At 40.4% G+C, this 26,359-nt stretch overlaps 2 protein-coding genes across 7 annotated transcripts in view; one reads left to right on the top strand and one right to left on the bottom strand.

Moving 5' to 3' along the window:
• bmerb1 (bMERB domain containing 1) overlaps positions 1-4,491 on the top strand; it is an 11,452-nt gene extending 6,961 nt beyond the window's left edge. For both annotated transcript variants that reach the window (XM_057843435.1, XM_057843436.1), the window contains exons 3-6: positions 783-856; positions 2,388-2,502; positions 2,569-2,651; positions 2,754-4,491. In XM_057843435.1, coding sequence (XP_057699418.1) covers positions 783-856; positions 2,388-2,502; positions 2,569-2,651; positions 2,754-2,872 — 391 coding nt within the window. In that variant the 3' untranslated portion in view covers positions 2,873-4,491. The remainder of the gene's footprint in view (positions 1-782; positions 857-2,387; positions 2,503-2,568; positions 2,652-2,753) is intronic.
• On the bottom strand, positions 2,321-26,250 carry LOC130920315 (meiosis regulator and mRNA stability factor 1). Of its 5 annotated transcripts, none has more exons than XM_057843428.1 (28): positions 26,143-26,250; positions 25,465-25,675; positions 24,498-25,358; positions 24,236-24,386; positions 23,212-23,426; positions 23,017-23,134; positions 22,770-22,942; positions 21,980-22,513; positions 20,563-20,717; positions 20,325-20,462; positions 19,699-19,885; positions 19,416-19,594; positions 19,271-19,351; positions 18,908-19,147; positions 18,583-18,702; positions 18,314-18,492; positions 17,976-18,196; positions 17,666-17,808; positions 15,155-15,288; positions 13,355-13,557; positions 13,056-13,283; positions 10,326-10,562; positions 9,999-10,250; positions 9,814-9,874; positions 9,621-9,725; positions 6,736-6,912; positions 6,398-6,547; positions 2,321-2,508 (listed from the first exon to the last, which is right to left on the bottom strand). In XM_057843428.1, exons 2-28 carry the CDS (start codon positions 25,615-25,617, stop codon positions 2,498-2,500), a joined length of 5,406 nt encoding a protein of 1,801 aa, XP_057699411.1. In that variant the 5' UTR covers positions 25,618-25,675; positions 26,143-26,250; the 3' UTR covers positions 2,321-2,497. The 5 variants fall into 5 exon arrangements, with proteins under 5 accessions (XP_057699411.1, XP_057699413.1, XP_057699415.1 ...); XM_057843430.1 differs by having other exon boundaries at positions 9,627-9,725; XM_057843432.1 differs by having other exon boundaries at positions 25,140-25,358.
• Positions 26,251-26,359: the final 109 nt, after the last annotated feature.

Raw genomic sequence — 26,359 nt, 5'->3', positions numbered from 1 at the left:
TGATCCAAAATATGATGTCCACATGTGGATGCAAAGTCTTTTTGAGGGTTTTTTGTGATACTGTACCGCAGACATTGTCCTCCTTTTATATAGCAAATACAAGTTGATACTAGGAATGTCCCGATCATATATTTTTGCACCACAGCCTGAGTCACCCAATTTTGAGAATCTGCCAATACAGAATTCCAATCCGATACCAAAAGTTTTTTCGAACAAAAGTTCCAAACATGTTACTGTCGCACCCTGACGCCTTCATAATGTGAATTCTTTATAAACAAAAATAACGTAGTAGTCTTTAATACTTCATTTAGTGAGTCCATTCACGCTTTGACACTCAAGCTGCAGAGAACAGCCTCTCACTTAAACAATGAGTTGCCACAGCACACTTATGAAAGTTGAATGATGATTGACAGATTTGGGCCTTTGACTGTAGAGCTACCAAGCTTCCCTGGCAAGATGAAAGCTACAAACCTGTCAATCATCATTAAGTACCAAACGCAAGCTGGACAGTTTGGCGGCACTGCCTAGCAGGAGTAGGGGTCAGAGGCTGTGGCCCTGTACGATCATGAAGCAGAAAAACAATGTTTTTTTTTTTTTTTTAAGATTAAAAACCCGATCCCTTTCACCCGATTCTGATCCTCTAAAAAAATGGCGCGATCACGCTATCAGATCGAAACATCCCTAGTTGATACAAAACAAGTATATTACCTTTGGAGTGGACCTAGAGTGCGTTGTTACTTGCACTTTAGTTTTTTGTCTAAATAAATCTTATTTTCTTACAGGATGGACGACATCCAGCTGTGCAAAGACATCATGAGTTTAAAACAGGAGTTGAGACAGATTGTTGCAGTACCAGGTATGCAGATTGAACCAAAAACAGTGCATTGGAAAGACGTCATGAAGATTTCACGTCTGTCAGCTTCATATGACACAAAGCGTAACCACAGTGGAAAACAACAAGTTTTGGCAGAAAGTACGCATGTGTGCATGCCACTGACGCAGTGATATATAAATAGGACACGAGATTGATGTGAGTGACGCGAGCAACTTTCACACTAAAGCACTTTTAGCTCTTGAGTGTCGTGCTGTGAATGGAACATCAGATATATCACGTTCACTAGCACTATGAGGCACACCTACTGTATGTGATTTAATGAACTCATTAAATAATAAGAGCTGGACCAAAACCTCTTCCGCTGAATGACGATCTTCACACTGGTATTCATTTACCATGTTTTTCAAACTATAAGTCACACCAGCCCACAGAGACTTTAAAGAGCCCACGCCAGAGTTTAAAAAAAAAAAAAAAAAAGTTGCACTGTAGAACATATTACAGGGCGGAAGTGCTCGCCGAAACATGTCAGGTAAATAAAACCACCTACTATTGCCTGGGATAAAAGAAAATGTTTGACGAATTTATAAGTGTAGGCAAAATGAACTCTATACAACTATATTACATTTTGTGTGTGGATTATATATAATCTGAGCCCACATTATGGTAATAACGATTATATGGAGAACAAGACGCAAATGTTAACGTAACATTAACAGTTATCCAGATAACTAGATCCTAAACATGACATAACTTGTTAACCAAACTCTGGATGTAGAGGGTATGCCTTCGGCATCCTTTCGATGGCTGTTAGTGCGAAGAAAAAAATAAGAACACACAAGTCACGCCTGAATGTAATTAAAAAAATATATAAAATATAGTGTCTTTTATTATAGCTCAATCTTTAATGTCGCTCACATTTTCTGCTTGTAGTAAAGCATTGGCCATGTTTTTTCCGGTTTATAAACACAATGAGCAGACAAGAAGCGATAAAAACAGGCGGTCGCTGCCATTTTTAAGTCAGCAAAGATGCTGACAATTGCGTATTATTGAAAGGAAATCCTTTTAAGTTTCAATTATTTGGATTTAGCATTAGCCACAGTAACACAAGCGTAGTGCAGTTCCTGCTTTGACAGGATTTTTTTTAATTGAAATTTTATGGAGAACATTACCCAGCCTCTCTTTGCCAGCTCCCTCCTGATTGCCCCAGCCGCAGGGTGATACACATTGTAGCAGACTTCTTGACAGCATGAAAAGCTGACGTTTGTACTGTTTTTTTTTTTTAAGCCACGTTAGAAAGCAGCGGCAAGTGCACTCATGCGGTGGCTCTCGACCAAGGCTACTGCTTTCCATTTGATTTTCATACACATGAAATGATATAACCCACGCAGCTTTCGTATTTGCTTAAGTATTTCTGTAAGAGGTAAGGTCATTTAGAGGTCAGAATTTAGCAAAGATGATGCTCACTTTGTGGATACTGTTAAATTAATAATTTTATTAGTGTGATTATAATTTGCATTGATGTAGATCTGTACATTTTATCCTGTTCCTGTAGAGAAAGATAAAAACAACAAAGACAAACAGCAGGAAGAGGAACTGATTCTCAAGATCCATAAACTGGTGCAGAAGAGGGATTTCTTGGTAGATGATGCAGAAGTGGAGAGATTAAGGTAGATCTAAGAAGGGAAAGAGCATTTGAATGAATTCCAATAAATGTTACTGTTACTATGTCTCAGGGAGCAGGAGGAGGACAAGGAGATGGCAGAGTTCCTGAGACTAAAACTGATGCCACTGGAAAATAACCTCAAAGTCAAACAAAGTGAGTAGACGTTTGAGTGCACAAACACGTGTGTACCACCATAAAAGCCACCATCTTAACAGCAAAATGTTGTCTTCCCGTCTTTTGTTTTAACACGACCAGATCCTCCAAAGCTCAAAAGGCAAGTCCCAGAGCCTCCGCTGAACAAACCCTTCGTCAGCAAATCAGGTGTGGCTATCATTAAGGACTGCTGTGGCGCCACCCAGTGTTCCATCATGTAATTGCCCACCCCACAAATTCAGCGAACATCACTTGGGTGAATCGGAGAACCCCTTTAGCCTCTCTCTGCCAGCTTCATTTAACTTTATGTTAATCTCTAAAGATGTCCATAAGTCAGATTTGCAATGCAAGTAAAAAAATGTCAGAGAGGCCAGTGTTTATTTGTTAAGAAGTTCAAGAGGTAGACTGTAATTCCCTGTCAATTTACGGTTACCTTTACACAAACTCATTTCCTTCTGTGGAATCAACTCTGCTATTGACTAAACAGACCACTCAACTGGTTGCAGGTTCTCTTCCCCCAACAAATCGTCAAGAAAAAGTATGCTTAAATTGTACATTTTGACTAAGGGACCAGCATTATGTGGTGAGGAGCAAAATTTGGGTTTGTTCGTGAACATAAATGTTTTTGCCTAGATCAAATAATCTGTTATCAATTTATAAGAGTGATGTAAATAGTTTGACAGTTTATTAAAATGCTGAGGTATTTTTGTTTGTGACAGTTCATTAGTAATAAGAAATTCAAATCATTTCGCGGAAATGCCTCACCTACAAAAAGTATTGGGCTAAATATCAAGTAAAATATTGAACATTTGTTTTTCTCATACATTATTTCATTCGACAGTGGCAATCTAATCTAGACATGGGAATCTGGACAAAAGCCTGAATTAGGATTGGTATCTGAGCATGTGGTGGGATCATTTGCAAAAGATCCAAATTATGCCATGTGGATGTTTGCTACTTAAGCTCAGCAGCACCTACATATAACATTCACAGTTGTTGTTGATCAATGCAACGTTAAGCTTTCATATGCAACTTAAAGATTACAAACACAACCGCAAACAGTGCTTCAAGATACAGTCAAATAAAACCCAACTGTTTCGATGCTATCACTACTATTAGCTAATTGTTGTGCTGGTTCTTTTTCTCAGGTGATGAAAACACTTAACTTGGCCGCTCACTAGATGTTTGAAAAGAATTATTTTGAACTATTACTGCAGACCACTTGTGTTTTTCCAGCCCTGAAGCGGGATCAATTTTTGCTTTGCTTGCTCACTCCTACTTGCTGCATTGGCATCACCATACTGAGAATTACAGATTGTGTTGAAGCAACATGAGTTTTGCTATTGAATATTGAGTTTTAAGGATGAACACTACAAATATAATGCAATCTTCTTGTAAATACCAACTTATTTCCATGTATGTTTGAGTGTATTATGGATATTTGCATTAGCTGTTTGTCCCATCATCTACCTTCTGATAACCATATGTAGTGCTAGTGAATTCATAAAGTTCCAGTTGTTGAAAATGTAACAGATATGCAGAAAAAAACGGAAACTACCTGTACATATATGTTTAAATAAATAGCACCTTTCAGGAACATGCGGATGATTCTGTCTTCTTCTCAACAAAGAAACAAGTCAAAAAGTAATACTTGCTCTGTGAAGTTTATTAACAGAACTGTGTTGGTCCCGTTAAAAATGTTTGACAACAACAAGTTGTGGTAAGGCTTTAAAACTGTGACAGATGGTTGGAAGGTGTAGAGGTTTTAGGGCAAGTAAAACAACAAGGGCAGCATTTTTTTTTTTTTCTTCCAAATTTAAATTCTAACCACCCCCCCTTTCCATTACTAAATCCCAAAACTGGTGTACAAATGAAAAAACTAAACTTAACATGACAGCAAGTTAATACAAGCAAGACAAGCATTTCTTTAATTATATCGGCAGACATTGTCATCATTTCATGAACCAAAACTATGCAGATGTGCATATTTCAAGAACTCTATAGATGAGACCTACACAGGGGAGACTCATGGGATAATGTGTCCATTATGAGCTAGTTGTCACTGCAGAGAGCTCAGATTTACTCAACGTTAAAAATTGAGGTTTTATCGGCGAAAGAAAAGCTAATATTGTCAAATCAAAATCATTAATTCATTGAATAGCACATCGTTGATGAATTTGAGTTTGTAAAGGGAGGGCAAAAAGACCTATGGAGTAGCAAACAATTAAAAAATTTGGATGAGTGGTCTAAAGTAAGAACCTCGGCTTTCAAGGCAAACATTCATAATCTAGTCATGTCATTACACGGCCTGATCAAGTAAACATGTAGTGAATGGACCCATACCCATTCTCCAAACATTTTTATCCGAGCAAAAAAAACCCACTTCTCACAACTGTGGAGCTTGTGTCATTATAAACAGACCGTGAGACCACGGCGGTTGGCAGCAACCAAGCAGCCAGCAAACTAGAAAAGACTTGATGTCAAAAAAGGAGGAAACCAACACATCTAGACATAAAAATGTGACGACGGGAGGTATTATGGCCATTCCTTTGTCAGCTTGGCAAATACAAGCCATTGTAAAAGCCAGGCAAAATCCAGAGAGCCACAGAGGGTTCTCTATAAGGACGCGGCACTCGCATGGAGGCTTCACACAGCCCCAATGCCACGCCATTCAAAAGACCACCATCGAATGTCATTCCGCCAGAAACCCATGACCGCCGCCATTACAAATCATTCGGAAGACCATCACAGGCACTACAAGCAACAAGGTTGAGTTTAAAAAACAAAAAAAACCTTGTACTTCAGTAGCGACTACAAAACGTGGCCTCACCTCCAGGAAGAAAAACAAAAGACGCAAAGAATGTGTATTCCTTCCATCTGTTCCCGTCTTCTGCCGCTTACGACTTACATCATACACCTACACATGTATGCACACCATGCATACAATATGCCAAACTGCCTCCAGTGGAGAAACACAAACGGGAAAAAGTGAACACAAATATACTGACAGCTGGCTCAGATTGTCCAAATACGCACACCCTGCCTTAGGGCGGGGGTACTTTCGCTTTCAGGCCCATCACTATTGACAAAATTCGCACTGACCTGATATATGGGTGGTGGGTATTGGGAACAAAAGGAGTAAATAAAGAGGACTAGAGCATTTCTGATACCATCTCCAAAGTTATAAAAAGAATATCAACAGACATTCTTTGTTTTTGGATACTATTCGAATGAAGTTTCTTCTAACTATGTAATTAAAGGTATGAACAAAGTCCTAAAAACAGTCAATTAGTCGAGCGCGAGACCCGAGAGTAAATTTGTTTTTACAACCTAAACAAGTGTGCTATTAATTTTGAGCAAAATGGTTTGTGTGCGGTATGCAGTGGCAGCTAACTCATGTCTGGATTTTTCTTTACACTTTCTTGGGGATAAAATTTGACTTCTGGATGGAATGAAATCTTAATCAGTTTTACATTTGCAAATTCTAGAAAATGTGCAAAAGGTAAAAAGATCAAAGAATTGAGATTCCCACTCAATGCAACATGATTGTAAAAGAAGATTCAATTGGTAGCGCTTTAAAAAGCATAATGTGAAATGCAACGAAAGGAAGAAGCAACGCCAAATGCCCTTCAACAGTGGTTAATCTGCAGTGCGATTAGTATAGCTACTCAACTCTTCTACTCAGAGTTACACTACGGCGCAACTAGTTTGGATTGCTGTCCATGTGTGTTGGTTTGTTCAGAGACCTGGTTTGAATGAAAAGTTGGCAGCCAGCTTGATTCTACTGCGGAGGCCTCTTCTACTCGGACTGTCCATGGACAAAACGGACTCTGAGTCCTTAGGTGCGGCGAGCTCTTTGTCATTGGCAGCAGCGACCATGTTGAATGCTTTGCTCTCTGTAAACAAAAGGACAGAGAAGGCACCTACTAGTATTGAAATGCGTGAAAGGAAGTGCTACTTGACATCCTCATAGCATGGCGCTTTTATTCCCTTTGACAACAAGTTATCTAATGCAATTTTATGGACAAATACACATTTTACATTTAAGAACTTGATCCAACTGCAATTTTCCACACGAAGTTACCTGTTGCTTGAGGCATTAAAAAGGTTTTCTCCTCAAAATGAATCAGATCTGCCTGCTGTATTAGGACAGGATCGGGATGGAGCTGAGGTGACGGCAGGCAAGATGGGACTGGGCCACAAAGAAGGTCGACTGGGGCCGTCAGACTCAGCAGCTCAGAGTCTGGTACCACAGTTGCACCTAGATGGTAAGAAAGGAGTTGGTTCACTTCTGTTGGTGATTGCAAAGCACTTGGTGAAATGCCTTTTTGGAGAGTGAAATTAATATTGCAGGAAAGCGCACACCAACATTTTCAATTATTAACATGACTGGCAGTACTTCAAATTGGAAGTATGTTCGATTTAGAGGACGCAGTAGTTTAAGCCAGTGGTTCTCAAAGTGTGTTAAGAGTACCACCAGTGGTACACCGGCACCCTCTAGCAGTATACGAACGAATGATTGAATTGATGGTTCAGTCTTTTCACTAATCCAACACAATACATTTATTAAGTTATATTTAACTTAAACTATAGGGTGATAGAAAATTAAGGGAAAATGGGGAATTACTTTCCTGACTACAAGGCAATTTTATAATAATATGGCACAATATAATACACGATTATTTAGTTAAAAATTATACAACAATCATCATCAGTTTTCCTCCAAATCATTTTTTGAAATGACATTAAAAACTATCTAGTATAAACTAAGCAACACAACTGCATACATAATCCCCATTTTTCCCTTATTTTTCTGACAAGGCAATTTTATAATATGGCACAATATAACTTTTTTTAATTAAAAATTATACAACAATCATCAGTTTTCTTCTAAATCACTTCTTGAAATGACATGAAAAACTATCAAGTATAAACATAACACAACAGCATACATAATTTTGCTCAAATATGAAGCTATAATTATCAACTAACACTTCTGAGTGGTTTTGACTTTTACGACTGTATTAAGTTAGCATATACAGTGATCCCTCGTTTTTCACGTTTAATGGGGACCAGAACCTGCCGCGCTAAGTGGAAAAACCGCAAAGTAGCACTACCCCACCAAAAAATAAAAAATTTGTTCAAATGTATTTAGTCAGATCCATCGTTGGAAAGATACATATAAGACATGTCTTTTTACCCCCCCAAGTATAATTAAAAAATACTTATTCATATATTGTAATAAATTGTTTTAAGCACTTTAAAAGTATTAATTATGATAAGTTTTAAACATGTTACTGCCCAGATTTAAAAAAAAAAAAAAAAAAAAAAAAAAAAAAAAAAAGGTAGACGCCAAATCCATTTAAAAAGTGTAAAAAAAAAAAAATGCTTGTCTTTATTAAATGCTTTATTGAGTGTCCACTCAAATCCGCTCCAGCTGCTCACTTACACACAATGAGTTGCCACAGCAACTGTTAAACAAGTTAAACGATGATTGACACATGAGGCGCTTTGAAGGTTGAGTCTCTGGCGAGATCAAAGCTTAACCATCTGTGAATCATCGTTTACTTCAATAAGAAACTCCAGATCACTCTCTGACGAACAAGGAGCAAGGAGAAGGAAGGAGGGAGCGAGCGTGAGACTGCTCTATCAGCTCAGGACAGCTCATTTGTATTTATTTATTTTTTTTTAATTGAAAAACAATCCGCGATGGATTAAGGGCGCAAAGTTTGACGCGCGAAGTAGCGATGCATCTAGGGCTGCAGCTATCGAATATTTTAGTAATGGAGTAATCGACCGAAAATTCTATCGATTAATCGAGTAATCGGATAAGTTTTTTAAGGTATAGAGCAGTTATACTGCAATACTGAACCATTTTCAGTCAATCAATGCCTTTATTTTTGATGTACATTGTTGAAAACAGCCAACAATTGCATCTCAGATGTGACTAGAAAAAAAAAAATTCACTGCTTTCACTCAAAACTTCTAAATCTTATATATATATATATATATATAAAATCTTACCTAAAAATGTAATTACGCATGATAACACACATCACTTGAAAGCTATGTGGTTTTCCCACGTGTTTCAATTTAATTTCCATTTGTGTCAAGCTATTTTTAAGTTCTGGTTAAGTTTTAAGTTAGTCTAAACTGTACTGATAGGATTTTGAGTTTTGCAGTGTTCAAAATAAATGTATGATACCTGCTGTATTGGAGCACATTAGGGACCAGTGCTACTTCGTGTTTTATTCAGCAATGACTACTGAGCTAAAACTGATAGCTTTATTATGTTTTAATTTTACACCCTCATCACTCTACAGCGCTGTTTTTTTACAGATTAAATAAAGCCTGTATTTAAGACACGTTAGCCACGCATCGACAGTGGCCATAACCAATAGAAACCTAGCCCTCCGAAGGGCTAACGTTACGTCACGTGAGCGAGTGACAGTAACGTTATATTTATTAGCGATGAGAAGTCTACCGCCTAAAGATGGCAGCTGTTTACTAACGCTGCCCAGACGCGGCCGAGTCTGTCATTTCGCATCTAGTCCTAAATGCATGCGATATCTATGAGACGCATCGGACACTACCTGCTAACGCACTAGCATCATGCGGGCGTAGTTTTTAGCAACGTCGGCGTAGTTTGTAGCGGCTGTCGGCTGCAGTAAGTTTTTTTTTTTTATTGCTTCTTCCTCTACACACGTGATGTCAGCGCGTTGTCCTGCATCAAAAGTAGTCTGGGCAAAACATGATGCTTAGAGCTGGCAAAATTAAACGATTCCTCGAGGTGAATAAAATCACTCGGATCAGTTTTTAAACTCGAGTTGCTCGAGTAATCGTTTCGTTTCGTTTAGACGCATCACTGTAATTGATAATGGAACCCATGTAAATAAAGTTACAATAGCAAAACAACACCCAGCAAAAATATTTTTTGTTGAACCAACATGTAAAAGTTATTTTTTTTACTTTGACTCTGGGCTTCAAAATGTGTATTTCTCGCTGGGCTGTCTCTGGGGCTCTCCACGTCACCTTCTGACTGAGGGCTGCTGGGCAGTGAAGCACTCGTCCTTTCTGCACGACACCAACACACAAGTATGTCATCATTTGAGGTGTCCACAGATCACTTTACAGCAATGAATGGACACAGTGAAGCTTTTGCCTTTCATATCGTTCTTCAAAACGATAATCCTTTTGTGACCATGCCCTTTGATCCAGATCACCTGATAACGAGAATTTATAATTTAATTTATTTATCTATTAAGAAAATATGATCAATTTGCAGTTCAACAGGATAATAAAGCATGTAAAATTAAAAAAGTAGTGCAAAAATAAGTGAATTGGCACCTGTGGAATGGCACTTAGCAATTCATCAGTGCTGTTGTACCCATAGGAGCGTGACTCAAGGCCACAGCCAGTAAATTTTTTATAAGCTCCTTGGAACTCCGTCAAGAAGATCTGGTTGTAATGGTAGGTGTGGAGCAGTGCACGTACGTCTCGGGCAAACTGGTACAGCCTCGTCAGCCTCACCCACTCTTCACCAGGACAGCTTGTGACGTTGTTGCCTTGAAAGCCCCCGTCACCTCCTTCAAAGTAAATCTGTGAAAGAGGTATATTACAATGCCGTCTGGTCAAGAGGAAATGCTGTGTTGTCATTCAATGAATTTCTCTCACCTCCACAAGATAGGGCAGGCTTTTGAGTAGCTCACTGAGGGAGAGGAACCCATATTCACAAGGGTTGAGCGGGCTTTTGTGGACCATCTGGTAATGCTGGCTCAACACGTCCACCCTCATACCCCTGTCGACATGCTTCTCTTGAGACATAAGCAGCGCCAAAAGTTGTGACGTCAGCAAACGCAGAGACTTCCTGTTGATGAGCTGAATATCCCGGCCTTCCGTGCCATCCACAACCTTAAAAAAAGAAAATGGCTTAACCCCTTATAGGCCACTCATTTAACTTGTTGGCAGACATTGACAATGCTAGACATCCAATTCAATTTGACTGGAAAGGCTAGCAGGTAGCAGCAATCATCCCAGTCAAGAGTGGCTTGCACGTCTAGTGTAGTCAATGGCACTGAAACATGAGCATTCATTAAATGAATTGGTCGTCCACCATTACCAATTGCAGTCAATGATTTAACATCCAGGCATCAATGGCAGTGAAAGACTTCATTGACACCCTTTATTTGCGCTATGACACACATTTTACAGCGCCCCCTTTACAAATATAAAAATGTCATCTCAATTCATTGACATTTCATTTACCGTATTTTCCGCACTATAAGGCAGACGTTTTCATATAAAGAGGGCACCGCATTATAAAGCGCAGTACTAGTAGTAGTAGCTGGTGTTGTGTTATGTACTTAGTCATTGTATATTGGCCCATTTAGTTAATCATAAAGTAGGGCTGTCAAAATTATCGCGTTAACGCGCGGCAATTAATTTTTTAAATGAATCACGTTAAAATATTTGACGCAATTAACGCACATGTCCCGCTCAGACAGTATTCTGCCTTTTGGTAAGTTTTACAGCAAGGCTTTTTGTGCTGTCTAACAGCGAACTCTTGTGGTCGCTTTGCGACATGGTTTATTGTCGTCTTGCCAGTTCAATATGGCTGCACGACGTCTCGGGCTGACGCCTACGTTGTAATGTTGTGCTTATATGATCCTTGGACAAGATTTGTCCGTAAGTATGGTTGTTGTAAATAATGTACATATTATGTTAGCAAGCGAAATGTTATATTTTTTGTATGAGACGCTTTTTGTTTATGTTTAGTGAACCTGTATAGCGTGCTAAGCTAACGTTGTTGCTAATGCAATGCTTGTGTACTTGTGTGTAGACGCTTCGGAGTGAGGACAGCATAGACAGATTTAAATGACAGTAGAGTGAAATGCCCACTACAGTCCTTATGTACCGTATGTTGAATGTATATATCCATCTTGTGTCTTATCTTTCCATTCCAACAATTTATTTTACAGAATATATATATATAATTTACAGAAAAATATGGCATATTTTATAGATGGTTTGAATTGTGATTAATTGCGATTAATTACGATTAATTAATTTTTAAGCTGTAATTAACTCGATTAAAAATTTTAATCGTTTGACAGCCCTATCATAAAACTAATATGGTACTTAAAGGACTTCAGTTATATAATGGCAACACATGGATACTCAGGTTACCTTGTGTCAGTCATGACCAGTGTTGGGAGTAACGGCGTTATAAATAACGCCGTTACGTAACGGGGTAATCTAACTAATTTTTCGCCGTTACAACGCCATTACCGTTACTGACTGTCAAAAGCGGTGCGTTACTTACTCTGAATAAATTGAAGAAACTACCAGCCGTGTCGAGTCGAGACTCTGCTCTGTTGATTTGTCATCCAAGACTTGGGGTGCGTTCAGGTTCGAGAATAGCGCACGTACTTCTGACTCCAAGCTGTTTGTCCATGCTCATTCAATTAGACAAAGCTTTCCAAAGTTTGGCAACGTTTCTGTGTTTGCTACACCTGATGCTAGCCTCGTTCCTATCTTACACTGTCAGCCAGCAATAATTCTGCTTCCATCTTGAGGACGTGAATTGTCGGGAAACGAGCCTACCTGAATGCAGCCCCTCGAGAGATGCAATGGAAGTGATTGTGATTGGCTGAGAGTTAGAGTCATGTGTCGTGGTAAGCCAATCAGAGCCGGTGATTTCACAAGCAAACCGGAACAGCGCGTGCGGTAAACATACACACGCAAAACAGATGCACAGGGGCGGGATGGCAGAGCATTCAGAAGAAAAATTGTCCTTTAAGAGGTGGAGATATAGACACTATTTCAAGTTTGTCGAAATTAAAGGAAAGAACCTGCATGTAATGTGTAATTTATGTCCCGGGGCAAAGCTTTTGTCGACATCTGTGGTAAGCAATTCAAATCTGCTGAAGCACCTGACAAGTTAACTACCTGTCTGTTCCTGTCTGTTCTTCTCTATTCCACTGACTCGAATACTGCTCAGAAAATTTCAAATTCTTTGACATACAACAAGTTCTTTTTAAAGTAACGTAAATAGTTACTTTCCCTGGTAACTAGTTACTTTTACTATACAGTAATTCAGTTACTAACTCAGTTACTTTTTGGAAAAAGTAGTGAGTAATGTAACTAATTATTTTTTTAAAGTAACGTGCCCAACACTGGTCATGACACAGCTATAGAAGACACCTCTACTCGTAGCAGTAGCAAAAAAGCTTTTTCAGACCAATGACGTGAAATCGAATCATTTCGCATAGCAGATGATTCCACATAACACACGAATGTGCCACGGCATCTTGGTACAGATTCATAAGGCTAGACCACTAGTTTGGGAACCTTTTGAATTTCGTAGTAATGCTTGGCAGGATAGTCTCTGAAATAACTTTTTACCTTTACAACATGGCGGAGTTTACTTAGTAATGTGGGCAGAGAGCTGGTGTCGTAGTCCTGCAGTCGTATTCCATAACCAAAGGTCTTGCTGTATTCTGTGAGCAGTTGGTTCACAGGAAGGCTCGAGTTTTTCTGAGCCCTGAGCAGCTTGACTAGTTGTGCTGCGAGAGCTTTGATGCGCTCCACCTCTGTTAGTGCAAGTACCTTTTCCTCGCCACACTCCAACACCTGAAGTTATATTGGAAAATTTGACTTGAGGCGCACAAACGCATAGCTGCTGGCACCACTCAGCAACTCACCATTAGTACTTCAGGAATGGCCTCAAAGAGATCAATCAGCTTGGTGAAGCCATAGTAGCTGAGTTTACACTGACGTCCGAAGTGGTGGTGATAAGTGGGGATGAACTTGCTGAAGGGCATTCGGCAGTAAGGTTGGTGACGGAGGAGGTCTACCACCTCCTTCCCAAACTGTTTAGTGCGCTCCATTTCATCTCCAGTGCGCTCTGTAGATTGAGTGTCAATAGGTTTCTAGGGATGCTGTAAATTTATTCCACTACACATATAATCTGTTTAAAGAACTTTAGATCTATAATTGCATAGACTTCACTATCAGTTGACGGGAAACGGGGCAGCTACGTAAGGGGGTATATTTTGAAAATCTTAAAATTCTAATATTTTCAAAACCACTGCCGCTAGTGACCTAAACCAAATTAGGCACCTCCCTTAGGCATATGAGTCTCCATGAGCAACGGCATCAAAACATTCAAAGTCGTTCCCTAATAAAATCCCGATTACCGGTAATTATTTTTTAAACAAGTATGACAAAACTTGAAATGGCTATAAAATTCTTATATTTTTCACCAGATGCACAAAAATCAACAAATGCAGACATAATCACTTATATTTTCAGGATCAAAAGCAATATTTAACATATCATACATAGGTTTTTGCCCGAAATAGCGACTCCTTTTTAATGCAAGTTTTCAACAGCTAATAAGTCACTCCATTTTCACATCAGAAACTTAATACTTGAGGAAAGCATGCAGAATCATCTTTTTACTCAACAAAAGCAAAATTGGCATTTTTCTACATACAATCACAACTTGTTTTGGTTGAATTCCGATGTCACTATTGCCTCAGCACGTCTTGCCGGCTATCTGGCCCACGTCATTTTTAGATTAAAATGTTACATAAAATAAAACACGTAAAAGCCGAATTTGTGCAGATCTAAATTACTCGGGGTTTTTTTGCCAAAAAACGGGCAGTTGGCTAAAAATTACCTGATTACTTGAATATAAAGTTACACTAGTGTGTATGGATACAAAATCCAACATGGTGGTCATCACAAAACAAAGTTTTATAAGTTGAAATTCTTCTAAATAAATGCATAAATCCCAGAATTTCTATAAACGTAAACCAGTCTAGATTTGTGGTTAAAAGATTAAAAAAAAAAAAAAACCAGGCACTTTTCATTTTACGCAAATATTCAAGCTTACGGTTACGCAAATGTTTTTCATTCATTTTTTCACGACATTTGAAAGTGCATGCATGGTGCTATTTTATCAAATAATTACCTTGAATCCTCGCCCAAATCACTCTTGAGACACTCCTGCCTGCTTGTATGCACTACAACCTTTGTCCCGTTTCCACCTAAATCCGGAGTTAGAACGCACCGCGTTTGAGTTTATCGCAGTGAAAGCTGCCACGATTCTCTGCCTGGCCCAGCCCCCTACGGGAAGCCATGGTGCAATGTCTGTAGGACAGGGGGTGTCAAACCAATTCCACAAAGGGCCAAGAGGGTCCTAGATTTCATTTCAAACAGATTAACCAATTAATTTTCTGCTGAAACAAGCAGCACCTGACTGCAATCAACTGATTACACTTGGAGGAGATCAGATTAGTGAAAAGATGACATCTTCATTGGTTGGAACGAAATCCAGGACCCTCTTGGCCCCTTGTGAAATTGGTTTGACACCCCTGCTGTAGGAGCCATCTCATGAACTGACAGTGAAGTCTATGTATAATTGGCTACTGGAAACTGTATGACTCAAAGTAACGTTAAGAAGCTCATCCATTGAACAAAGACAAAAATGCAGGTACCTCTCTTGGGAACAGAGATGACCGTGTCATTGTCGTGATGTGTGGTTGTAATGGTGGTATCGGGGATCTCAGACAGCAGGTCAGTGATATCGCATGTGCCATAGTCTGCTACATTCCAGTCCCTGGAAAAGCACCTTTGAAAGAGGCATAGCATAGATTATGCACAGAACCACTCTGCAGCCCCAAACACGACCTAGAATTAACTCTGGGTGATATAGCGATAATTATCGTCATATAATTTTTGACAACATACATAATAGACATTCAAAAGTCGATAGATTTAAACTAATCACACCACCCGAACACTGGACAAAAGGGGGGCACTGATGCAACGTTTTATTTTTAAATGCACAGTTAATATTGCCCACACAATACAATATGCATCGATTCATTTGGCGTAGTTGTGCCACGTTATTTAGCATGTAGATCCATTGACCGAGAGGTGTACAGTTGTGGTCAAAAGTTTACATACACTTGTGAAGAACAATGTCAAAAGTGATAAAATCTGCTGGGTCAAAAATATACATACAGCAACACGAATTAGCAATTTCTTGTGAGTGATTATTGACTTGAACAATCATTGACTTGAACAAGTCAGGAAAGTCACTTGGAGCCATTTTAAAGCAGCTGCAGGTCCCAAGAGCAACAGTGCAAACAATTGTTTGTAAGTATGAAGTGCATGGCACTGTTTTGTCACTGCCACGATCAGAAAGAAAACGCAAGCTATTACCTGCTGCTGAGAGAAAATTGGTCAGGAGGGTGAAGATTCAACCGAGAACCACCAAAAAGCAGATCTGCCAAGAATTAGAAGCTGCTGGAACACAGGTGTCAGTGTCCACAGTCAAGCGTGTTTTGCGTCTCCATGGACTGAGAGGCTGCCGTGCAAGAAGGAAGCCCTTGCTCCAAAAGCGGCACCTTAAGGCTCGACTGAAGTTTGCTGCTGATCACATGGACAAAGATAAGACCTTCTGGAGGAAAGTTCTGTGGTAAAAATCGAGCTGTTTGGCCATAATGCCCAGCAATATGTTTGGAGGAGAAAAGGTGAGGCCTTTAACCCCAAGTACACCATGCCTACCATCAAGCACGGTGGTTGTAGCATTATGCTGTGGGGCTGTTTTGCTGCCAATGGAACTGGTGCTTTACAGAGAATAAATGGGATAATGAAGAAGGAGGATTACCTTCAAATTCTTCAAGATAACCTAACGTCATCAGCCCGAAGTTTGGGTCTTGGGCGCAGTTGGGTGTTTCAACAGGACAATGACCCTAAACACACATCAAAAGTGGTAATGGAATGGCTAAATCAGGCTAGAATTAAGGTTTTCGAATGGCCTTCGAAAAGTCCCATTGAGAACTTGTGGACAATGCTGAAGAAACAAGTCCATGTCAGAAAGCCATCGAATTTAACTGAACCGCACCAATTCTGTCAAGAGGAGTGGTCAAAGATTCAACCAGAAGCTTGCCAGAAGCTTGTGGATGGCTACCAAAAGCGCCTAATTGAAGTGAAAATGGCCAAGGGACATGTTACCAAATACTAACGCTGCTGTATGTATATTTTTGACCCAGCAGATTTGATCACTTTTTTCTGTTCGCCCATAATAAAGTCATAAAAGAACCAAACTTCATGAATGTTTTTTGTGACAAAGAAGTATCTGTTCCAATCACTCTATCAGAGAAAAATCAGAGTTGTAGACATAACTGGAAACTCAAGAGAGCCATGACATTATGTTCTTCACAAGTGTATGTAAACTTTTGACCACAACTGTATATAGTCAGTCAGTAACTGAAATTAAAACGGATAGAGCAATTAAATAGTCTTTGTGGATGCTGTCAATGCATTACCAAACTGTACATTTCTTTGCCAGTAAGCTTGAACATTGAGGAAAGTAGCCCTTTCATTTCGGTCATGTTGAAAACTAACTAGGACCTCGTATCACGGCTTTCAATCACCATTACAAAATGATGGTATTATACACGAAAACAATTCTGGCATGAAAACTAACAATAAGATATACATCTTACAAAGGACTTAAGTTGTTTTCCTGCAGGTTCTCCAGTATGAAACAGTATTCGGGCAACCCGAAGGGGCAGGGCGTTTTGTGCTAGTCAGTATTTTCATCTGGTTGCAGTACCATTTTTGCCCATGAATCCTATATTGTGCAGCTTTCATTTTTGAGGATTGAATATTTACCTCAGATTTTGTGCAATGTTCTGCATTTTATTACCTTTTAATTTTGTGCAATGTGCATCAGATTTGTGAAATGCTGTGTAGTAGTTTGTCACCATGCATCTTTGTTCTGACATTAATTATTGGTTAAATAACCAATTGGTTTTGTCAACTTTCACTTAGGGGCAAAAATCAGACTTCAAATTCGAAAGAAAAAGATGGTAATTATCGATATCGACTGATATCACTATAAAAAAAAAAGTTAACAATTTTTGTCATATCGCCCAGGCCTATCTAGAATTGTGACTAATGGATTGAGCCAAAAATAATCTAAAATGTTGACAGACCAGTGGTATGCTTGCATGAAGTCCTTGATAGCAACTTGCTTGCTGGCTTGAAATTTGAGAAGCTTTAACAAGTCTTGAGTGAAACGCTTCACTTGGGCTCGATGAGTGAGGGTGAGCAGTCGTTTTGTACCCATACCCAAAATCTGTAAATTAAAAAATAAAAATATGATTAATGAGACAACTATTTAGCATAATTCTATTTTTTGTGGTCTAAAAGTGAGTTTTACGTGTAAACTCCAGTGAATGAAGTGCACACTGATACCACATGAATATGATAAAAGCAGTCGTTAAGGCACCAGTTGTACTGTACCTGTAGGACATGTGGCACTGCTTCTAGGAGCTCCAACAACTTTGTGTATCCATAATCAGAGACGCGGCACTGCTTGGCAAAATGATGATGGTAAGAGGGTATAAATTTGCTGATAGGCATGATGCAAGATGGTTGACTCTTTAAGAGATCAATAATCTCTCTGCTGAACTGAATGAGTTGAGGGTTGCCAACAGGACTTTTGCATCGGTGGATCCACGGCTCTAAAGGCAAACATCATAAGAAGGAATTGTTATATTTTAAAAAAAAAAGACATTTACATACAATATACATATTTTTCTTTAAATACTTGAGTACTTTTGTTTAATGACATTTCTCACCAGAGTTTGGACCTGGTGGTTTGTTGTGAATCCACTTGATGACTTTGAAACCATTCTGAGCTGTGACTATGGTTATACTCGGGATACATGTGATGAGGTGCTCTAAAGGAACACCACATTCCAGATTCTCATTGCCCAGCTCCAGCCGAGTGAACATTTCTTCATAGCAGTCTGGAAAACTAAGATAACACGGTAATGTATGAGATTTATAGTGTGATCTAATCAAGGTTGAACTAACCTAAAATATTTTACACGGATTATGTCGTCACCTTAGAAGGGGAAGTGTTCCTTCATGTGACTGAAGCAAAGCATGAACTTCAGATGCCAATTTGCTTAGAGGCATGACCACAAATGGAATTGTGTACGAGTCTGGATCGAAGTCTGCCTCACTATCAAATGGAAAGGAAATGCACCATAATCAAAGATCAGATATATGTATCTAAAGGTAGGTTTTCTGAATTGATATGCAAATCTAGGGCGAAAGAAGACATTTTAATTTTATGATGTTGTTTACTAGACAGATCCTATTGTTAGGAATCCGAAAGGAACAGCACACCCATTTAGAATACGTAGTAATTTCTACTAGGTTCTTGCCTGAATTTTTCCTGTGTGTAGTGTTGTCTACAGATGGGTTCGTGGTACTCCAGCTCCTCAAAAACCACAGGGCTTCCACTTGCTGTGGAGGAGCTCTCCTGTGACTGAGAGGATCCCAGAGGACTCTGACGGATTTGGCCGCTGGGCAGAAGGCACACCAGTCTGGTACCCCCCTGTTCCCGAACAGCCACTATATCTGACAGTTTGTAGACATCGCTCATCAAAAGCTTACGGTGAAACCTGTAGGTTGGGTTGGGTTGGAAAAAAAAGACATGCTGTTTGGTGAAAGACCTTGAAGACTAGATATTTGGGATGATGGTTGATTATGTTTACATGTTCTGACTCTGAGTCCAAAATACTTACTTCTTCTCATAGATCTCAATGAACTTGAAGAGAGGAAGGCAGTTGGCAGGTGCCTCCAGAAGAATGCTGCTGATCTCTGAGCTTTAAGATGAAAAGGTCACATTAAACAAATCCCCTGCAATTAGGCCAAACGTTTTATTGGTACCTGAGCATGGCCGTGAATCTATTGTGGCCACCTGTGATCAGAGACACCTGGATGCGCTTGCCTCCAATTTTGTAACGGTGCAGTCCACTCACGGCACTGATAGCCTGCTGTAAGGACTGCATGTGGATTGTAGCCTTCAACTGGTAGTCAGTGTGGGGACTAAGGTCCACCCCTTTCACCTAGGGGAAAAAAAAAAAAAAAGTAACATGAACAACTCTCTAAATAGGTAACAGGCTCATAACAATGTTTATCATGGCAATACTTCCAATCACAGAGGACATACCCGCCCATATCGGCAGAAGGTGTCACGCAGAGTCTGCTGTAGTTCCTTGCGGGACATTCTGTAGTCAAGGTTGGCTACCTGGATTTTAGCTCCATCTGAAAATGGCTCAGGTGGACATTCAGAACAAGGACTTCGAGAAGCAGCAAGTGCAGGAGAAGAACGGCTAGAAAGGCAGGGCGATGCATTTCTTTGAGAGAAGGAAAAGCACAATATTGAAATATGTTTATCTATCATGTAAGCCTAGGTATTCTGTATGTTAACCCTTTATTGCCAAATGTATCACATTTGATGCACCTTAAATTCCATGATTTTGAGAGTAATTCAGAACTTTGACATTTGTTTTTGAAAAATAAAAATAATGGATGCAAGTCAACACATGCATCTGCAGGTTCCATGAGGAAAAAAACAGGATTTAGCTAGGGATATAGATATTACAGCGCTTATTACATATTCATTTTGACATTTCTTTTTACAAATTTGAAAAAAAGGTTTCATTAGGACCGAATTTTTCAAATTTTGGGATTTTCTGATAATTGCTTCATGTTGCGGGTCTTTAAGGGTTAAGTTCCAAGTGCTGCATTTCAGTAGATCTTCATAATTTAAGTATGCCGATGAAATAAGATCACCTGGACGACCAAGAACCCTGGGGTAAGACGAGCGGGCTGAAGCTTCTCTGTAGGTTGAGCTTGCTGAAAGCAGAAGGCGTGCTGATCTGGAACTCTCCTGGTCGTCTCTCTTCTTCAACAGTATACTCAGTTCCTCCGCTAGGACAGATGAGACGGAAGCCTCAGTACAGCATTTATTCTATTCTCTTTGGTACAGTCACCAAATCAAAACCTCATATCTCGCTTTTAACGTATATACCTTCTCTTGAAAATGGATTCGTCATCAAAACCAGGTTTGGAAAGCTGATCCAGTGATCCAATCTCATTATTACTATGGGGAGAGGAGGAAGCTGGACGTCCTTTATCCAGGTGGTGAAAACCCATTTTAGGTTTGCTCTCTGCGTTATCCATTTTCTGTATTAAATAGAGTGGAATTTGCTCTTAATCGAAATTGAACGAAAGAATGTATGCAAGTACTTGTGGTTGTGCGTTTCAAGTGAATGATTATGGAATGGATGTTCGAGTCACCGGGAACATGTTTTCGCTTTAAGAAGAATTGCAGGGACCAGGTTCAGCGAGGAAGCTAAATACAGCACATGAAGCAGACTTTGGACTAAGCACAAACAGGCCTCGCACACAAAGCTGTACAGAGCCAAGCTTAACCCAAGTGGTTAATTTCTTGGTTAGTTGAGTTGAACTCGCGTTAGTACAGAAATTCACATTTTTTAAAAGCACGCAAAACATTAAAGGAACATACAACACCTATTACAAACAATCATGTGAAAGACTTTTGTTCAAAGTATTTAAGTCACAGGTGTCAAACTCAAGGCTCGCGGGTCAGATCCAGCCCGCCAGATGATTTTGGCCCGCGATAACAAATCAAATGCATCCATTTCATGATTCCTGCTAAAATGACAAAATTACATAATTATTGTCATTAAAAAATTTGAGAATATTTTGTTACCAATACCATATTTTAAAAAGTTGAATGGTTGTCAAAAAGGTTTGCACTTGCTTCAGATTTTAAAACCAGGTATCCAATTGTTGTAGTACGAGGCGTTCTTGCATTTTTATGGATTCGCGGTCATAACTGCCCTGAAAGAGAAACCATAAAAATGATGTGGCCCATAAAAAATGAGTTTGACACCCCATTAAGTATACAATTTGCAAAGTTAGACCTATGATAATGGAGAAAACGTTTAAACTGAAAAAAAATTGGCACCGCATACGAGCGCAGTCATTTTGCTACATCAGTTATACCCATGCACACAAACACTGAGTCGTGAAAGTGTATGTAATAATGATTATGACTGACGTCAAGAAAAAGAGCTGGCAATCTGCGGCATTTGCATTTGATTGGCTAAAATATTAGGCCAACATTGGCCACTTTCTGGAAATACTGGCTTTTTCACGTTTTTCTCCACTATTACACAGCAGTAAAATGTTTTTCTTTTTTTTTTAATGAAACAAGATTCCTCACATTGTAATGCAAAGGATATCGGTGTTGTACATCCCTTTAAGCGACACACAAAGCGCTTTCAACTAATGCATGCGAGGCACTACTGATGATTGGTGTTAAGCAAGAATTAAGGGGACACTGGAGGCAAGGACTGTATTGCACAGGAACAAATGCAGGGAATGAAGTGTATGGAGGTTAACGAGGAGCAGGCACTGACCAGTCTGCTGACCCGATGGGGCTTTGTAGGAGCACCACCCGGAGGCCCAGAACACCCCCTCTTGGGGCTGTAGGGCCTTTCAGGCAGAGGGCCAGGGGTGTAGCATGTGCGGGTTGCTCGCCGTGCCCTCCTTGGCGACCTTGGCTTCTCCAGGGGCATAAAGGAGGAGGATGTGGCTATAGGTGCAGCAAACATTGCATCCTGGCTTGGATAGGCCTGGGGCAGTGTCTGAGGCAGAGGGAAGTGATGGGGCTGAGACTGAAGCTCACGCTCAACACTTGCATCCTCTCTGGGCCGTGGAGAGAGGGAAAGGCTGATTCGATGGCCAAACACATCCTCATTTTCCATTCGTTTGCGGGCACGTGATGCTGCCTCAGGGCTGCCAAAACGGAGCACGGCTGTGCCCTGGGATATGCCCAGCACCTTGCCACCACAGTTGTCTGAGAGGCGCCGGAGCCTTTGCTTCACAGCGTTCCACTGGTTCTTTTCACAGTTGACAGGAAGGTTGTGCACATAGAGTAGGTTGTAACTGGGCTGAAGGAGGGAGGAAAAGACAGCGGGCTGTCTGGGTTTTTACAGATTACACTTAAATTTTGTAGTTGTCCTTTTCAGCAGAAAAAAAAATGAAAAACTTGTGTGGCTCATAATGGGGGGAAAAATGTAAAACACATGAAAGAGGCTCATTTTATATTACACGTCATCTTCCAAACTATATTTAATGAGCTCTTTCATTGAATCATTCACTTACCTTTGCGGGAAAAAAAAAAAAGACAGTGCTTTTAATGCCTACCTGTGTTTTGACAAGCATGCGCGGAGGCAGGTCAGCTGTTATCTCTTGAAAAGCCACATGGCGGTGAGCGTGCTGCAGCAGGGCCTGGGATGTATGGTTACCATGGACAAGGATTACCTGGAAACCATGGCGATGCCGCAGGTCGCTCAACTCACTTGCAAAGTTCACATCAGCTATTGAAATTGGGGCATAATTATTTGGTGAAACGAAGATGATAGCGATTACCGAGAATTTGAACAGAACCCACATGATACTAGGACAACTGTGGCAGGCGCAGTGTGGGTTTCGGCAAAGCGTCGCAAGCTTTGGCGGAGCTTGTCATCAGCAGCATTCTTGGCTGTGGCATTAATATGTGCCACAGTAACCTGGTTAACAAACAGGCATTCACATAGTGCCTTTCAAACGAAGTAGGGTTTTTCCCATGACAATTTCTTAAAGTTACCTGGCAGTTGTTGAGCTCTTGGATAACCGCTTTATTCTCTTTACTTATATCACAGACACAAATAAATTCTGCCTCACGGTGACCTTGGAAAAACTGGCTGCGTATACGCTCCACCACGACCCCAGCAGATCGTCCACTAGGCACGTTGCAGTTCTCTATGTCCCAAAACACTCCGACAGGGGGGATGTTCTCTGTGCCACCACTTTCTGGTGAACCTGACAACATACAAAAAAAAAAAACATATGTGCTTTATGTTCTTTGGTCTGTACTGTTGAGAAACCATGCAACTCAAAACCAGTGGTGGACTCTGGCAGATATGGCAAATTGTTATTTTTTTTTTAAGTTGGCCATTGGCTTTGTATCCAACCTGAATATTTGCCTCTAAAATAAACATTGAATCCTGTCTTAACATTCCAAACACAAACCAGAGAAAACTGAGAATCATAAATGTTGTTTAAATACCATCCAAAAATCTCCCCCCAAAAGAACTGTGAAAGCATAAGGAATGGATGTCGAAGTCCTAGGGAACACATCGACCCAATCTATCTTTTACTCACCACAGTCATATGAAGAGATGTTACCATTTCAGTTATAAAGTTTTCATATGGCATCTTTGCACATCTACAGCATCTCTACAGCACATAAAACCAACTATTTTGTATTAGTGGTAGTGTGTGCAAACACATCCCCCCAACAATTGGATGTGGGTGATGCGTGACATACTCATTTTTATGATTGCTGAGAACAACAAACGGTTTTAAGAAAAATGCACCACTAACATTGTTCCATCACCATTATCTTTTCAAACATTGTTTCTTCCATTTTGTGCGTTTGTGTCATTAATGAGTTTTGTCCTAAGCAATTTGTAGTCTACTCTTGTCCTGAATCACAAATTGATGAATTCACTTTTGTATTCTAACAAGAAAATGGCTGCTAAGGATTACAGACATGGGAATTGTTTATTTAAAAAAAAAAAAAAACGATGAGGCGCTTTTTGAATGTATAAATTTAGAAGTTCACTAACCATACTTTTGGCCAGTCTTGCCCTGGTTGACGGCCACACGATCAGATGAGGTCCCGCAGCCGTTACAAATGGGGATAGCGATGGGAGTTGTTTGGGGAACGGGAATATTGGGCCAAACCTTTTCAGACTTGCACGCAAAACCATTCATGGGCTACAAATAGCAAAAACAAAAAACATGCCAGGAAATACAATGAAATACTGCGCAATATAAACACATTCATTCACTTTGTGTGATGTAACCAGTGTATAGAACTTCACCAACCTTCAACAAGCACTCCTGGCAGTAGTGAGCCCCCTTTACACAAACTGTGTGCTCTACATTTAAGTGAATAGGATTAGAACAGAGACGTGCTGAAGTGGGTGTGGTGTTGACAGTGGTAGTAACAGAGTGATCACGGAGTGCTGCACTTGTCTGGGTTCTTCTGGCCATACCACAGATGTAACAGCCAGAGGAGACCAGGCAAGAGCTTTGCACGGGTGTTGGAGCAGAATTTGGTGGGAGTGTAGAAGCAAAACGGGGCTGAGGAGGGAAAGACGCTGACACTTCTGATGAGTTGGTGTTAAGAAGCCCAGGGCAACAAGGGGTATGGGGCTGTGCAGAGATGGGCTGGGAGGTGGTGACAGAAGAAAGCCTCTGTGGTTTGCAGCCACAGCTGAGCAGCGGATCATAGTTATCATTTTTAGATCCACAGCTCACCCCATGCTTGTACTGAGGAACATTTGAGGCTACAGAACAAGGTCTAGACATAGCAGAATTACTGCAGCTGTAGATGGGTGTTGCCAAGGTGTCAGGAGCTCCATAGTGTGGGAAACCAACAGCTACGCTACCACCAACTACACCTCCACAGTCTGATAATCCATAGCCCTCTGTGAGGCAGTAGTCACAATGGGTGCACACGCTTACTTTGGGGCGAAGCCCCTCTTGTTGATGTTGCTGCTGAGGTGGAGGCGGCAGTTGATGGTCATCTTGTGTAAGCTGGGGAGGAAGCAAACAAGGAGGAGGCAAAGGGAGAGGAGGTGCAGGGAAGCGCTTGGATGGTTGGGAGGGTGAAGCATGGTGCAGAGGGGGAGGAGGGACATCCTTCAATTCCATGACTGCTTTTCTGCCATCCATCTCATCTTCCTAGCAGAGAGAAGAAAAACACTTTGATGTATGATGCAAATTAAGATTGTAAAAAAATGCATTGTAGCAATTCAGACCTGCACAAACTATAAGTTGCCAGATGTACCTTTTTATCAGTTTCGGGAGGGACAGTGGTGCCATTGGTGGTGAAGCAGTCTTTGAGTTTCTCGAGAAGCGTCAAAGCTTCTGTATTAGGATGACCGATCCATGGGGAGGTTTTCGGGCTGCATACGGATCTCTCCTTTCCCAGTCCTTCCATCGTCCAACCTCGAGAGGTCTCTCACCATACTTTTACCTCCCTCCTCTCTCATTCTTTCCTAATCCAAAAACCAAATTGGACAGCAGGCAGAAGACCTTTATGAGTCATCTGATTTGATCATAGAACAGGTCGCTGTACAACTGCACTGATTGCAATTACACCCAAAATGTTATCCGCATTGCCCCTTGGTTTAATTATGTCTGGACGGTACTTTGCGTCAGTCGAGTTATTTATGGAGACATTGTTTGCGAGAGCCCATTAGCGCGTATTTAAGCAAAGTAACTGTATTCGTCTCTGCGCGTGAACCCGCCGTTTGATTTTCAGCCAGCAAAAACGACGTAGCATATTTATACGTCACATTTAAAAGTTTATACGTGTACTTCCGAAGCAACGTTTCGCCCATGCTAACATTAGCTATGTTATTTGCTACAAAACAAACACAGATTGGAGCACTTCCTGATTTAGCTTGCATTTTAAATGACACTATTTTAGAGATCATTCGCAAACAAGTGACCATGTTAATACCTGACGAGGTTTTGTTTGTCACATCTTTTTCAAATAGACCGTTCCACTCGTTCCAGCGATCTACCTTGACAAACCCCGCACCTTTTTTGTAACCATAGATATCATATGTCCAAGCCTAGATGTGTATGGGATTAGTCGGCGGCATGAATAATTAACGGCCATCTTGCATCGGAGAGTTCATTCTAGCGGACCTAATGAGTGATTTTCTTCACTAAAA

This window comes from Corythoichthys intestinalis, chromosome 8 (assembly GCF_030265065.1).
Source record: "Corythoichthys intestinalis isolate RoL2023-P3 chromosome 8, ASM3026506v1, whole genome shotgun sequence".
Classification (NCBI taxonomy): domain Eukaryota; kingdom Metazoa; phylum Chordata; class Actinopteri; order Syngnathiformes; family Syngnathidae; genus Corythoichthys; species Corythoichthys intestinalis.
This window is presented reverse-complemented; position numbering and strand designations above follow the sequence as displayed.